Source organism: Oryctolagus cuniculus, chromosome 9, assembly GCF_051225735.1.
Source record: "Oryctolagus cuniculus isolate XC-2025 breed Fujian yellow rabbit chromosome 9, ASM5122573v1, whole genome shotgun sequence".
NCBI lineage: Eukaryota > Metazoa > Chordata > Mammalia > Lagomorpha > Leporidae > Oryctolagus > Oryctolagus cuniculus.
Window position 1 is genome coordinate 41,326,653 of NC_142875.1, and position 15,848 is coordinate 41,342,500.

The 15,848-nt window shown below is 36.1% G+C and overlaps 1 protein-coding gene across 1 annotated transcript in view; it reads left to right on the forward strand.

The window, feature by feature from the left end:
• DACH1 (dachshund family transcription factor 1) overlaps positions 1-15,848 on the forward strand; it is a 438,352-nt gene that overhangs the window by 311,038 nt on the left and 111,466 nt on the right. The window contains exons 5-6 of the mRNA XM_008260046.5: positions 4,258-4,393; positions 8,551-8,685. Of these exons, the coding sequence (XP_008258268.2) occupies positions 4,258-4,393; positions 8,551-8,685 (271 nt within the window). The remainder of the gene's footprint in view (positions 1-4,257; positions 4,394-8,550; positions 8,686-15,848) is intronic.

Sequence of the window (15,848 nt, forward strand, 5' to 3'; positions counted from 1 at the left end):
TAACTTCTTTGCGAAAACCCCTTTTTTAATTTCAGTATCTGGGGCTATGTGGCTGTCTCCCTCCCTCACAGTTTTCTCTCCATCTCCTATAGTCATTTCCCCATTTACAGTGCTTAGAGTGGAGCTTCAAATACCTTTAGTTGGAAAATATGTTGCCTGTAGGTTACATTTATCTAAATATCAGTTTTTCTATTTGCATAAAATGGAGCACATGATTCTTAAACTGATCAATTAAGGTAAAAGGCAATTGCTGTGATAGAATAGTTGCAACAGATTTGATCTTTGGGAGCTTTTGTTGTCCTTTGCACAGTCTCATCCATACATTATAAGCCAGCCCAGAAGTTCCTCAAGTTAAAACAACTGTCAAGCCGGCGCCGTGGCTCAATAGGCTAATCCTCCACCTTGCGGCGCCGGCACACCGGGTTCTAGTCCCGGTTGGGGCGCCGGATTCTGTCCCGGTTGCCCCTCTTCCAGGCCAGCTCTCTGCTATGGCCAGGGAGTGCAGTGGAGGATGGCCCAGGTGCTTGGGCCCTGCACCCCATGGGAGACCAGGAAAAGCACCTGGCTCCTGGCTCCTGCCAGGATCAGCGCGGTGCGCCGGCTGCAGCGGCGGCCATTGGAGGGTGAACCAGCGGCAAAGGAAGACCTTTCTCTCTCTGTCTCTCTCTCTCACTGTCCACTCTGCCTGTCAAAAAAAAAAAAAAAAAAAAAAAAAAAAAAAAAAAAAAAAAAACAACTGTCATTAGACTAATATGCACAATAACTTTTTTTTTTTTTTTTTTTTTTTTTTTTTTTTTTTTTTTTTGACAGGCAGAGTGGACAGTGAGAGAGAGAGAGACAGAGAGAAAGGTCTTCCTTTTGCCGTTGGTTCACCCTCCAATGGCCGCCGCGGCCAGCGCGATGTGGCCGGCGCACCGCGCTGATCCGATGGCAGGAGCCAGGAGCCAGGTGCTTTTCCTGGTCTCCCATGGGGTGCAGGGCCCAAGCACCTGGGCCATCCTCCACTGCACTCCCGGGCCACAGCAGAGGGCTGGCCTGGAAGAGGGGCAACAGGGACAGAATCCGGCGCCCCGACCGGGACTAGAACCCGGTGTGCCGGCGCCGCTAGGCGGAGGATTAGCCTAGTGAGCCGCGGCGCCGGCCCACAATAACTTTTGATAGTAGAATTTAGTAGGCCATTTTCTTTTTTCTTTTATAATATTATTTGATCATGTACATTTTTTGTCAAAAAGTTTCCTAAAATAGGACTATTTTTTATTGCATGGAGTAAATGTTGAGAAACCATTTTATGAAATAAATTTTGGAGACAATCTGGCCATTTTGCACACATATATTCATTTATTTATCATGCTTCTCAAAATGAAGCTTTAGTATACCAGCTGAAGATATGTATTCACAGTGTAGAACCTTGAAAACTTACGAGAGTTAGATGCAAGAGATGTTCAATCTTGGTTGCAAATTAAAATCACATGAAGAGTTTAAAAATTCTTAGTCTGAACCACATGTCAGATGTACAGTATTAGGTTCCTAGGGCTGCTGTAACAAAGAACCACATATTGGGTGGCTTAAGACAATAGAAATGTATTTGCTCCCATTTTTGGACTCTAGAAGTCCAAAATAAAGTCAAAATAAAGATGTCCCCTCTGACATTCCAGGTTGAATTCTTCCTTGACCCTCTGTAGCTTCTGGTGGTGGCTGACAATCTGTGGCATCCTTTGATTGCAGCTGCCTAACTCCAATCTCTGCTTCCATCTTCACTTGACATCTTCCCTTATATGTATATTCACAAAAAATTCTTATAAGGATACTTAGCCATATTGGATTAAAAATTCACTCTGTTCTAGTGTGACCTCATTTTAATTTGTAACAACTGCAAAGACAAAACTTCCAAGTAAATCCATATTCACAGATAGCAGAGGTTAGTACCTTAACACTTCTTTTTGGAGGGCAAAGGTTATTAAACCATAATTTCTGGAAGTAAAGCCCAGGCACATGCACGTTTAACATGCCAAATGATTCTGATGTACAGCAGGATTATGAGCCATCACAGGTCTAATGGAACCACCATAACCAAAGACATTACCTTATCTTCTTTATTACTGGTAGTTTAAATTCTTGAGCTTCATCTTTGTTTTCCATACTAAGTAAACCCTTGACATTTTGGAAACAGTAGCCTTCTACAAGGTAGTGTATTATTTATTATGTTAAATATATTTATTATGTTAAATATATGTCAATTACTGCAGACACAGTTCATCAGGACCTGTGTCTGTTCATATCTGAAAGTATAAATATCTTGTTGTTCAAAAAAGAAAATTTTTCCCCAGGACTCATATTCATGATTTAGTCCACATTATACAATGAATAAATTACTATTATAGGAAGTTCATTGCAATCTGAATAAACATTTCTTCATAAAGTAATATAACTAATATTATTGAAAACAACAGAGCCACAATTCCACTGGATTATATGAAATTGTAAGTTTTGGCTATTACTGGCATAAGAGAGTGGGACAATTTTTTTAAAAAAGATAATGAGTCCCACATCAGAAACATAATGTTTATAGATATATTTTGAAGCAAGGTATTGATGATAATTACAATGTCTAATATTTCTAGTCTGCATGCATTTAGATGTAAGTTAAATGTTTCTAAGTGTAACCGGTTGCTTGTTGTCCACTGTGTATATGCTGACAGCATAAAAGAAACAATTCAATTTCTGAGTTCCTTTTAAATATTTGAAAGGCCATGGAAGGCCATGGATGCCACTTGATATGGTGGCACATCCTTCTATGAAGGAAAAAGACAAAAGTAAGGATGAGGTCAAAAATAATAAAGCAGATCTTAATATTCTCTGCACAGATAGAATACCCTTATTGCTAAAACCTCCAAACACCATAACTCATTCATCCAACATCTGAGAGATCACCAATGATCCCCCAGAGAAGTCTCATCTTCTGTTATGAAGATTTCCATCTGTAACAGCAAAACGTAGCATTTAAAATGACATATAAGATAGTAGACTAAGAGTCACATTCTGTGCAACACCAATGTGATTTTGTAGATCTTCCAGGGCTTGATTGAAGCTTTAGGTAGAACCATTAACTATTGATTCTCAATGAAAGAAAATTAAAACTCAATCTAATTAAACAATAAAGAGGTTTATTTATTATTTGGCTCACTGAGGGGGTAGATATACAAGGACACTTCAAAACATTTGTATAAAATTATAATTAAAAGATAAGTTGATTTTGATGTAAAAATTGAAGTCCACTCATAGACTTTGTAATATGCATTCCTCACGAAATTTTTGAAGATGACTTGCATGCTTGGATTTCAAAAATTCTGCACCAAAATAAATTTTTCTTTTAATCCTAAAAACAAACAAACAAACAAAACAAAAAAGAAAATTTTAACAAATGACTACCTTACTTCTTCATTTGTAAATCCTTTTTAGTAGCTCACTGGAGTCATTTATACAGTGTATGTGGACATAGTTTAATGGGTGGAGGTGCAGACTACAGGACGGTATGGAGTAAGACATGAACATTAATGTAAAATACTGCCAGGAAACACCATACCAAGTTTCACTGGGACACAACTAATACCTATTTCATGTATTCTCCCTTATTTGGTACGTTGAATTGTAGTTAAGTGCAGTAGAAATATTTGATTTAGAATTATTTGACTCAAAGAAAATTGCTTCAATGTTAAATATTAACCCATATTCATGGTGCCTTGAAATGTGACTGGTTGAGTATATCCATAGCAGTTACATGATGAAATAGCTATTAACTGTTTTGATATTATTATTATTATGATTAGTTGTGTTGCTAATTTGTGTTCTAAATGATCCTTAGATGATGGCTGAAAGAATAGCATACATTTAAAGATTTCTTCAAAATGACAATTATCTGGAATTGTAGCCTACTTTGTTCTCTTGATACTTGGCAGTATAATGGGTTCTTCACTGGATATATTTGGTTGCTCTCTTCAGGCTCACTTTTTCTCCAAAGCGGAGGTTAACATTTGCCATTACTGCAGTTAAGTTTACCAATATCACTGCTTTCATAACTGGTTTTCCCTGTTTTGATTTTGCTCAAAATAGAAGATGTATTTACTGGTGCAGGTAAATGCTGATGAAATAGTCTATCACTCTTCATGTTCTATTTTATTAAGAAAAATGAACAACTTTAAAGTGAATGTCCAATGTGTTTCCTTCTTTTCTACTCCCTCCCCTGCCGTGGTGGTGTAGGAGCGTGTTCCTGACAGCCCTTCTCCTGCCCCCTCTCTGGAGGAGGGCCGAAGGCCTGGCAGTCACCCATCATCACATCGCAGCAGCAGCGTGTCAAGCTCCCCAGCACGAACCGAGAGCTCTTCCGACAGAATCCGTAGGTCTCATGCTTTTACTTGTCACCATTTTCAACTTTATTAGGTGCAGCTGGCTTTTCTAATCCAAATGCCCTCATTCCAAATAGATCTCAGATGTATCATGTTCTGAAGCTATGTAGCAATAGCCATCTCTCAAAATTATATTTCTCAGTTTGCAATATCATGAAGTATGATACTACATTAACAGGTTCTGATAAAACTCCCTCTCTTTGATGCTGCACATAAAGATTTGAGCTTCAAAACAGACGGTAAGGAACCTTCTAGAGTAGTATCTGAGGTAAACACCATTGTCAAACATTTAGTGTCCAAGTATAGTCTTAATGGATTATAGCTTCATTCCTATGATGCCACCTTTGTCAATTTTTTAATTCACTAGTTTTTAAAATACATCATTGTATTAATGAACATATCCACAAATAAAATAAAATAAATAAAATTCAAAACAATAGATTTTTGGAATAACATATTTAATAATTCAAATGAATAATGAATCAAAGAATTTGAAATTAGCTAAAGTTTAGGATTTGAGTCAGTATCAATCAATAATACATATTGTAATATATTTTGTTGTTTAAATTTTAAAAGCCGGAATGTATTTTATTTCCTCACATTTTCCACAATGTGTAATCTTCATCCTCATGAAAAGAAAATTAAGATTAAAGTTAAAATATCATTCAGTTAGCAGATGATTTTTTTTTGTCTGTATTAGAAACTAAGATTTTTTTTAATAAAATGAATGTACTAAAAAAGACTAGCTAGGTGGATAACATCGATACACACTGTATTATTTCCAGGGCTTAGTTATTATTTTATGAAATCATATTTATAGTATAGGCTTCATCTCATTTCACAAAATTTATTGGAGTTATTTGAGAATGTTTTCATTACAGAAAAACATTTCTAGAAAGTGTCTTTACAGGTTATAAAGGAATATTCACATAAAGCAAATATATTATTCTTCATCTGGGAGCTATTGGAAAGGATAACTTAAATATTAGGTTGAAAATATATAACAGAATTATAAATGAAAATGATCAATTATTCTCAGTCACATAGTTTAATATAATACTAAATGTAAACATTTGATTTGTCCTAAAATGTATTTCCTTAATTTTATGAAATGATTGTAGCTATTTATAAAATGTGTGTATAACGTGATAACTGTTCCCAAACAAATAGTAACTCCAAGGTTGGTAAACATCAGCTCCCACTACTTCAAAGTGCTTTCCAAGAAAAGTATATTTCAGATGTTTTTTGCTATGCTGATATTAAAATAAAAATTAATAATGAATATAGATTTCTTTAAAGATTTCTTTATTTATTATTTGAAAGGCAGAGTTACAGAGAGGCAGAGGTAGACAGAGAGAGAGAGGTCTTCCATACGCTGGTTCACTCCCCAAGTGGACATAATGGCCAGAGCTAGGTTGATCTGACGCTAGGAGCCAGGAGCCTCCTCCAGGTCTCCCATGTGGATGCAGGAGCCCAAGGACTTGGGCCATCCTCTACTGCTTTCCCAGGCCACAGCAGCTGGGGCTCGAACTGGCACCCATATGGGATGCCAGCACTGCAGTTGGTGGCGTTACCCACTATGCCACAGTGCCAGCCCCTATAGGTTTAATTTCTAATGTTCTTATAAGTTATTATCATTGGATGGTTACCATCCTTCTAGAAGAGATTTTTTTCATAGTATTGCAATGGAGAAGATTTTATATAGCTTGTTATAAATCCATATTATTTTATTAATGATTATATACTTTTTTATTCTTGATAGAATAGAGAAATTTTTGTATATTTGGATTACCATAACAGTAAACAGTACACATGTACATGTATATACACATATATACATATATTATATAGGTACATAATTATTTTTAATATGTCATTCAAAAACAATTGTTAGACTAACAAAATTTTCAAAAATAAAATAATTCTTGTATGTTTGTTACCCAATTCACTCACTCAATCAGCCAGTCAGTCTCAGTGAAGGAGATAGGTCTAAAAAGACCTTTCAACTACTGTCACCATTATAAACAAAATACTTGACTACTCAAATACTTAATTGTTTATTTTCAATAAACAAGGAATTTTTTACATAACTACAAAGCAATGATCAACATCAGAAAATTAACATTAGAGAATTATTAACTAAACATAGACCTTGTCCAACTTTCACAAAAAATTTCTACTAAATTTTTAAAATTATGTTCATTTTATATGAAAGGAAGAGAGAGGCCAAGAGATTTTCCATCCACTGGTTCACTCCCTAAATGCCCACAGTAGTGATGTGGTTAGCAGATACTTAAGTACTGAAGTCATCACCTACTGACTCCCAGAGTACACATTAGCAGGAAACTGGAATTGGAAATGTAATCAGGACTTGAACCCAGACACTCCAATATGTGATGCTGGCATATCGAAAGCCCACACCTCCACTATTTTTAATAATAACATATTTTTCTTTCCTGGTCCAGGAGATAATATAGGATCCCATGTTATAATTAGTTGTATCCAACAATTTCCTCAGTTTCCCAGTTTTGTCTTTAAGCACCTTAACACTTTAAGGGGTACTGTCCATTACCTTGGATTTTTTTTTTTTATATTTTTCTCATGATTGGACATAGGCTATAGTTTTTTGTATCCTTCTCATGGAAAATTTTCAGGAGACAAATGAGAGTTTTGCAGTACTGATGATAATTCCATCTTTTTGTTAGGGTGGAAACTATCAATTTTTTTTAACCTTTGTAGATATTTAGTAGCTTGTGCAAATCTATCTTATACTATATAGCTCTCCTATTTGTTATATTTTGTTTTAGAAGTATCCATTGGGGGCCGGCGCCGTGGCTCATTTGGTTAATCCTATGCCTGTGGTGCCGGCATCCCATATGGGTGCCGGGTTCTAGTTCCGGTTGCTACTCTTCCAGTCCATCTCTCTGCTGTGGTCCGGGAAGGCAGTGGAGGGTTGCCCAAATGCTTGGGCACCTGCACCCACATGGGAGACCAGGAAAAAGCACCTGGCTTCTGGCTTCGGATCAGCACAGCGCGCCAGCCATGGCAGTCATTTGGGGGGGTGAACCAATGGAAGGAAGACCTTTCTCTCTAACTCTCCCTCTCTCTCTCTCTCTCTCTCTCTCTCTCTCTCTCTCTCACTGTCTAACTCTATCTGTTAAATAAAAAAATAAAAAAGAAGTACCATTGGTCCCTGAAGCAATTATTAATCATGGTGGTAATGAGGCTGGCACTGTGGCAAACATAAAGCCAACGCCTGCAGTGCCGTCATTCCATGTAGCAGTCAATTCAAGTCTCAGCTGCTCTACTTCTGATCCAGATTTCTGCTATGGCCTTGGAAAGCAGAAGATGGCCCAAGTCTTTGGGCCCCTTCACCCATGTGGGAGACCTGTTGAAGTTCATGGCTTTTGGATAGGCCCAGCTCTGGCCATTGTAGCCATTTGGGGAGTGAACCAGCAAATGGGAGATCTCTTTCTGCCTCTTCCTTCACCTTTCTATAACTCTGCCTCAAATAAATAAATAAATATTTAAAAAATAATGGTGGTAGCCAACTGGTAATTCCTAATATATTCTTATCATATTTAGAAACCTCTTTTCTACAGAAAAGGATACTTCATCAATTTTTGCACAAAACCAGTTTTTTTATAGGGCATTCATTTAGTAAACATATAGGTTGCAAAACCATGAAAGTGATCATCATTGTTAACAATAGTGAAAGATTTATCATTATGGTAGTGACAGATTACTATTATTTATTGTTTTAAAATTATTCAATAGATAATACTTCATCAATTTTATTTTCAAGTTTGATTTCAAAACAAATTTTTATAGAAATGGTTTGATATTAATGACACTGTGTTTCATTGACTATAATCAAATATTAATATTTAATTTGTGATTAGTGTGCCATAATTTGGAAAACTATATTTGCCCTATCATTCTACTACAATATTATTTACTACCTTTTAACATCATAGTGTTAAAAATACATATTCATAAATCTTTACAGGGTTTTCTGGGATAGATTATAATTGTAAAGTTAGAACACTACATTTTATTTACTTTTGAGTCCAAGAGTTCAACAGATTTATTTGAACTTGTATGGTATGGTGTTTTTGTGTCTGTTCATTTGCTTTGTTCTTAACAGCTGTGCATCAAAATGGGTTGTCCATGAACCAGATGCTGATGGGTTTATCACCAAATGTACTACCTGGTCCAAAAGAGGGAGATTTGGCTGGCCATGACATGGGACATGATTCGAAAAGGATGCATATTGATAAAGGTAACATATGATTATATGACCCTTTTTTTTCTGACTAGATTTTAATCACAGAATGAGGTATATTTCTACATCATGTAAAAGCACCTAAAAGCCTACAGTACTGAGTAAAAATTAAGCCTTGTCAGCAAAAACAAAGTATGAAAGAAGACTTCTGCTTCCCCTATGTACAGGTAGGTGAGAATTCAATTCTCGGTACATTTTAAACAGAAGAGAATTGTTTTTCTAATTGTTAATGTTTGTAACTCTGGGTCTGCTCTTTTTCTTTTGCAGTGCCTTCAGGGCCATTTTCACTTTGCTTAGAGCAATAGAAAGGCAATTTAGAAAATATTATTGTTAAGTTTTGTTTAGATTAAAAGACTCATGGTCATTGAATCATGAAGACAATGGAAGTAAATCTCATCACTTAATTTACAAGGTAGTTGTTTCCAAAGTATATTGGACAAATAACAAAGCCAAGACTGTGAGAACTGCAAAAGCTCCCTTCTTATATTTGATGGTATCAACCCAACCCATTTACATGTATATTATCTACCTCAATGAAATATTGTCTTAGTGTGCATATTAAAAATTTATACTGGTAGATATAAATATATGTTTTCAAATTATAAATTTTGAATTATGAATATGGGAACCTTCTCTTTTTAATTTAAAATTACTATTTGCAAATTGTATAGACTGAGTACTTTGCCTAATTTTTCTAAATATTGATGTTATGAACATGAATTATTTCTTTGAAAAACATACTTACCAAAGACACAATTGATTGGCTGGCAGTGTAGAAAATAAAACTGGGTAATAATTAATTAATCAAATAGAAGTACTCAAACATATTATATTAGAGACAGTTTTTCTTCCAATGAAGATAATTATAGAAAAGTAAAAATAGGTACATGAAGCATAAAAACATGTTCAATGGAACAATATTTCTACAAATTGTATTATCTGCACTATGGAATGTCAATGAGAAAATGACTATACTCTTTGGGTGATAACATGTTAAAGTCTAGGACTATTTGAGAAGTATCAGCATTCAGGTAAGTATTTTGAAATATTTTGAAATTTGATTTCAAATGTTACCACTAATTTAAATGGACTATAGGTAGTGCATCACTTGGACCAAGTGGTCTCTAAATTTCTAATGTTTCCATAAACTCTTCTTCTACAATGAAGAAAAAAAAAATATCTGTTGTGTATTATATGTATTTTGGCATATATCTTTCATAATAATCAAACACCCATGCACAAGTCTATTATGAAAATCAGCAGTGATGAAACACAAAGTTTCATGGAAGAGTCAAGTTTTAAATAATAATATTTAAATAAAGAAAGAAGTGTGTGGGTTAAACAGCCCATTCTCCACCAGGGTTTAGCAAAAATAAGACTCTGCAGAAAAATATATGAATGACTTTTTTCCTGATTTTTACATGGATGCTGTTTATCTAGTTTAAGTAGAGATATACAAGAAGGAAGTTACTTTATGATACAAAATGAATATCACAAAATCAGAACTTAATTCTCTTGCATAACTCTGATGAAGAACAATTAGGGAATGAAATGAAAAGGTTCAGAGATCGTAGTTTAGAGAACAACAGTAAAGGCACATCCAATACTATAATCGGCATACTGAATCAACCTTATGCTTCAAGTTGAGTTGACCTAGAATTTTCATAGTATTATTTTTTCATTAGTAATTAATGTAATTATTCTATCTATTCGTGATTTTGCTATTAATATGTGAAGTTGCCAGTATGACACATTACTTGTAGTAATATACTAGGTGAACCTGGGTTTTCTGTTTCTATTTTTCTTATATTCCTCCAACATCTTCGTTATAGCATTAACCTGCTATTTGGAATTTATTTCTTCATTTGTGTGCTTTCATGACTAGACTGTAAACTCACATTTGCTTTAAAAATATCAGATATTCTATGAATGTATATTGATCTGGGTTGGTATACTGGATGATCTAAGAGATAGAGAAAGAGAGTTAAAACTGTGATGATTACATCATTTAAGGATTAATAGCAAGGCAAAAAATGCAATTATCTGATCTTTAGAAAATATATCTGTATGAAACATATGAAAAGTTCATACCACGAATTACATAAAAACTTACTATATCACTGATGGTACATATTATCACATCAAGATTTTCTAAATGGTTTCACTGTCAGAATAAAAACCTAAACCACATCCTAACAGCTTACAACCATTTTTAACAAATATTTTTTAAGAGAAAACATGTTTAACATTTTCTCAAGAATATAGGACTACCATTGTTTATAAATATGGATGTGTAATCATGAAAATTTTCTTAGATTTTCATACCCTTATAGTATTTTTGTTATACAATCCTCTCCTGCATAAACTCTCCCTCTTTTACCTACTTTTCAGCATACTGAATTAATAGTAAATATTCATAGGCTTTCTAGATTGATAGTGTCTACTAAATTAAAATTTTTTTCTTTCATGACTACATTTATCATGTGCCTCATAATAACCCTCTAACTTTTTTTACTACTCATATCTGTATTAAACAAGTAACTATTTAGAAACATTTGAAGAAAAATTAATTATAAGTCCGTGTCATTTTCTGCTTGAGCTTCTTATATGTAATTTGCTGACTATGAACTAAATCATTCAAAAAGCAATAATTCTTATGAAAACATTGATACTAAAAATATATACCAATATTCATTGGTGTGCTGAGAATCATTATGGTCTGCAACCTTAGTCATCATGAACTTTTAAACATTTTATGTTCTTATATTGAACAGCTATTGGCTTCTTTCTATTAGACAAAAAGATTACATCACCATCAGCTAAAGGATAAGTAACTTTAATAGCATGAAACTTCAGAGACATGAACTGCTGTGTAAATTCCCTCTTTCATTTAAAAAAATAAAATGGTCTAAAAGGGTTTTGAGCCTAGGGAGAGTAATTAAAGCATATTCAAAACATAAATATGAAAATCCCATTAGTGTTTTAAGAAGTCAAAGATATGTGCTACTGTTTCAGTCATCCCAAGTGTAAGGAGTGATATTTTTAAGATTATAAACTTTCATTAAAATCAGGAGTCAGTCAAATTTGTATGCTGAGAAGAACTATGCTATAGCACAGTTGAAAAAGAATTTTGTTTCTTTTCATGGTGCCAATACTTCCAAGTTCTCTCGAGCTTTTTGGGTTTAAAAAATATTCATGGCCGGTGCTGCGGTTCACTAGGCTAATCCTCCGCCTTGCGGCGCTGGCACTCCGGGTTCTAGTCCCGGTCGGGGCGCCGGATTCTGTCCCGGTTGCTCCTCTTCCAGGCCAGCTCTCTGCTGTGGCCAGGGAGTGCAGTGGAGGATGGCCCAAGTGCTTGGGCCCTGCACCCCACGGGAGACCAGGAGAAGCACCTGGCTCCTGCCTTCGGATCAGCACGGTGCGCTGGCCGCAGTGCGCTGGCCACGGCGGCCATTGGAGGGTGAACCAACGGCAAAGGAAGACCTTTCTCTCTGTCTCTCTCTCTCACTGTGCACTCTGCCTGTCCAAAAAAAAATACTCATTAGTCTTTGCTCTTAGTCTATATATAATGGGACAGGCAATAATAAGTGATACTTCCATTGCATAAATATACTATTTATTGATGTTATGCCTCTCTGTTTATCTTCTCTCCATTTGATCATTGATGCTAACGTATGCTATTGTTCTCACATACATAATTTGCTTTTTTCTTTTTTTAAAAGTCTATTTTATTTATTTGAAAGACAGAGCTACAGAGTGAGAAAGGGAAAGACGCAAGAGAGAGAGAGAGGAAGAGAGAGATCTTCATCTGCAAGTTCATTTCCCATTGGCCACAATGGGGGCCAGGAGCTTGATTTGGGTATCCCAAGTATGTGCAGGAACCCAAGCACTTGGGCCATCCTTTGCTACTTTTCCAGGTACATTAACAGGGAGCTGGGTCAGAAGAGGAGCAGCTGGATCTCGAACTGGTGCCTATATGGTATGCCAGGCACTGCTTGACCCGCTATACCACAACACCAGCCCCAGGTTGCTTTTCTTTCTTTTTTTTTTTTAAATTGCTCTTTCAACAAATGTCAGACCAAGCTTCTTACCTGACTGGTCATTTAGTATTCACGTTTTTGTCATGTTAAAATTTATTTACTTTTAATTTTAATAAAAATTAAATAAATGATAGAGCTAAGTCTGTTATATGAGTTTCTTCCAATTTTGGAAAACTTAAGTCTTTATAGTTGGGACCAACCATTCTTAAAAGATTTATTTATTTATCTGAAAATCAGAGTTACACAGAGAGAGAAGGAGAGGCAGAGAGAGAGAGAGAGAGAGAGAGAGAGAGAGGTCTTCCATCCACTGGTTCATTCCCCAATTGGTCTCAACAGCCGGAGCTGCGTTGATCCGAAGCCAGGAGCAAGGAGCTTCTTCCGGGTCTCAATGCGGGTCAGGGGCCCAAAGGACTCAGGCCATCTTCTACTGCTTTCCCAGGCCATAGCAGAGAGCTGAATTGGAAGTGGAGTAGCCAGGACTCAAACCAGTGACTAAATGGAATGCCAGCACTGCAGGTGGCGGCTTTACCGCTAAGCCACAGTGCCAGCCCCAGGACCATTGAATGCCTATTCATATTAATATATTTCATATTTGGGTTAAAGATTGCAAAATATTTATTGAAAACCAGTAATGTGAGAGGAACCACACAACCACCTTTCTTCACTTCTTTTGTGGTAATTGTATAGATTTATTTCCTTAACATATAACCTGATTTTTCTGATGCTTAGGGCTTTTCCCTTCATTTATTTATTTTTTGAAGGATTTATTTATTCACTTGATAGGCGAGTGACAAAGGGAGATACAGAAATAGTGAGAGAGACAGAGATGTGGATGGAGATGGAGATAGATTCCATCTGTTGGTTCACTCCTAATAATAGTCGTATTGACCAGGGCTGGGTCAGGCTGATGCTAGGCCCAGAACGCCATATGAATTTCCCATGTGAGTGGCAGGAGCTACGCACTTGGGCCATAATCTGCTGCTTTCTGAGGTCATTAGGTGGGATCTGCATAGGAAGAAGAACATCCAGGACTCAAGCAGCTGTTTCCACACAGGATGCAGGTAGCACAAGTGGCAACTCAAGCCATTGCACCACGATGCCAGCTCCCGGCCTTTTCTTTTATTTTTATAAGGAGTAAGAAAAATTTTTTCACTGATGACTCCTACAGGACACCAGAATTTTAGAAGCAGGATAATTTAAGGAGAAAAGAAAGTACAAGGGATTTGCTTCAAGCCATACAACATTTCCTTTGTGACGTTCTGCTTAAAGCTCAGTGTTGAAGGTTTCTAATGTTTAACATCATTTTGTAAAGGACTTTTGTTTCATACTTCTGCACTTGGAGATCCAGTTTTTTCAGCACCGTATGTTTTAGAGACTGTCCTTCCTCCAGGGATTGATTTTAGCTCCTTTGTCAAAGATAAGTTGGTTGTAGATTTTCATTTTGGTAATGTGAAATGATAGAGCACTAAGGGGGGTAGTTAGCAAGTTGGTTGTATTTGAATTTTCTGTTTTCTACAATTTAATTCTTTGTTTTAAAAGATTTATTTATTTGAAAGGCAGAGTTACAGAGAGGCAGAAGTAGAGAGAGAAAGAAAGAGAGAGAGGTCTTCCATCTGTTTGTTCACTCCCCAGATGGCCGCAACAGCTGGAGCTGTGCCTATCCGAAGCCAGAAACGAGGAGCTTCCTCCGGGTCTCCCACGTGGGTGCAGAGGCCCAAGGACCTGAGGCATCTTCTACTGATTTCCCAGGCAATAGCAGAGTTGGATCGGAAGTGGAGCAGCCAGGACTGGAACTGGCGCCCATATGGGATGCCGGCACCTCAGGCAGAGGGTTTACCTGCAACGCCACAGCGCTGGCCCCTACAATTTAATTCTTAGCATGCAATCTTGTGGACCATTTTCATACAAAATCTTTTTTGAAAAACATAACTATGGCAGTGTAGGCATTTAGTCTGAAGGTTGAGACACCTGTGTCCCACATTGGAGTGCCTTGTTTCTTACCCAGCTCCTACCTGCAGCATTCTGTTTAATGCTGACCCTGCAGACAGCAATGATGGCTCAAGTAATTGAGTTCCTGCCACCCAGGTGGGAGAGCTAGGTTGTCTTAGGCTCCCTGCTTTTGCATCAGCCCGGCTTAGCTGTTGAACATTTAGGGAGAGATCTGTGACTGGGAATCTAAATCTCTCTCCCTCTTTCTCTTCAGTTCTCTCAACTGCTCTCAAAAAAAAAAAAGTTTTTTTAAATGTGTATGCAATCATTTTTTCAAGTTTATAGAAATATTTTTGAAATATATTTTGCACATTTCTCATTGTTTAAAAATTCTAACTTTATTCAAATTAGGATGGAGTCTTCACAAATGGCTTTTCTTTTTAAAATTCTATGTTGACATTATAGAAATTAATAATAAAGGGTACATACAAGTATAGCGGAACCCATTAGTAAATATATCATGTTACTTTATAGATATACATAGACCAAAAACTTTTTTCTTTGGAATTTTCAAAATTTTGATAATATTAACAACATACATGAATAGCTCCATTTTTTCAAAATCTCTAACATGCAACTTTTTATTCACGTATGTTCTTTAGATATAATTTTTCTTGTACATTTCAAAACCTCATATAGAATTTTCACCCTAAATATATCCTACTCACGTAACTGTCTCTTCAGTTTCCAATCCTTTGAAATATAGCTATTGCACTTAATGCCAGTATTTTAACTCTGTGATTCATAACATTGGACAACAAGAAATTTCTCTGGACCTCAGAGCTCTTTTTGAGTAAATAGCAGATTTCATATGCAAAACCCTAGGCAGGATGGAATTTTCTTAAGATACTAGTTTTACTATTTTGTGCATTCTCATTCCAGAAGCAGTGTTTGAGGGAATATTCTAGTGATGTCTTAGGAAAACTCTTAATAGGAGATTCCATAACAACCCTGTAATAATGGGTTGATGGTGTAAAATATGGGCTTTAATAGTTTATTTTTTTTTACCTCAGGCACATTGATGACCCTCATGTCATGGTGAACCTTCTTGTTTCTCAAACATCCCCTGTCCTTTCCAGTGATTTCTGTGTTCTTTACTTATTTGTTCTTAAGTGGTCATTTGTTCAGCTC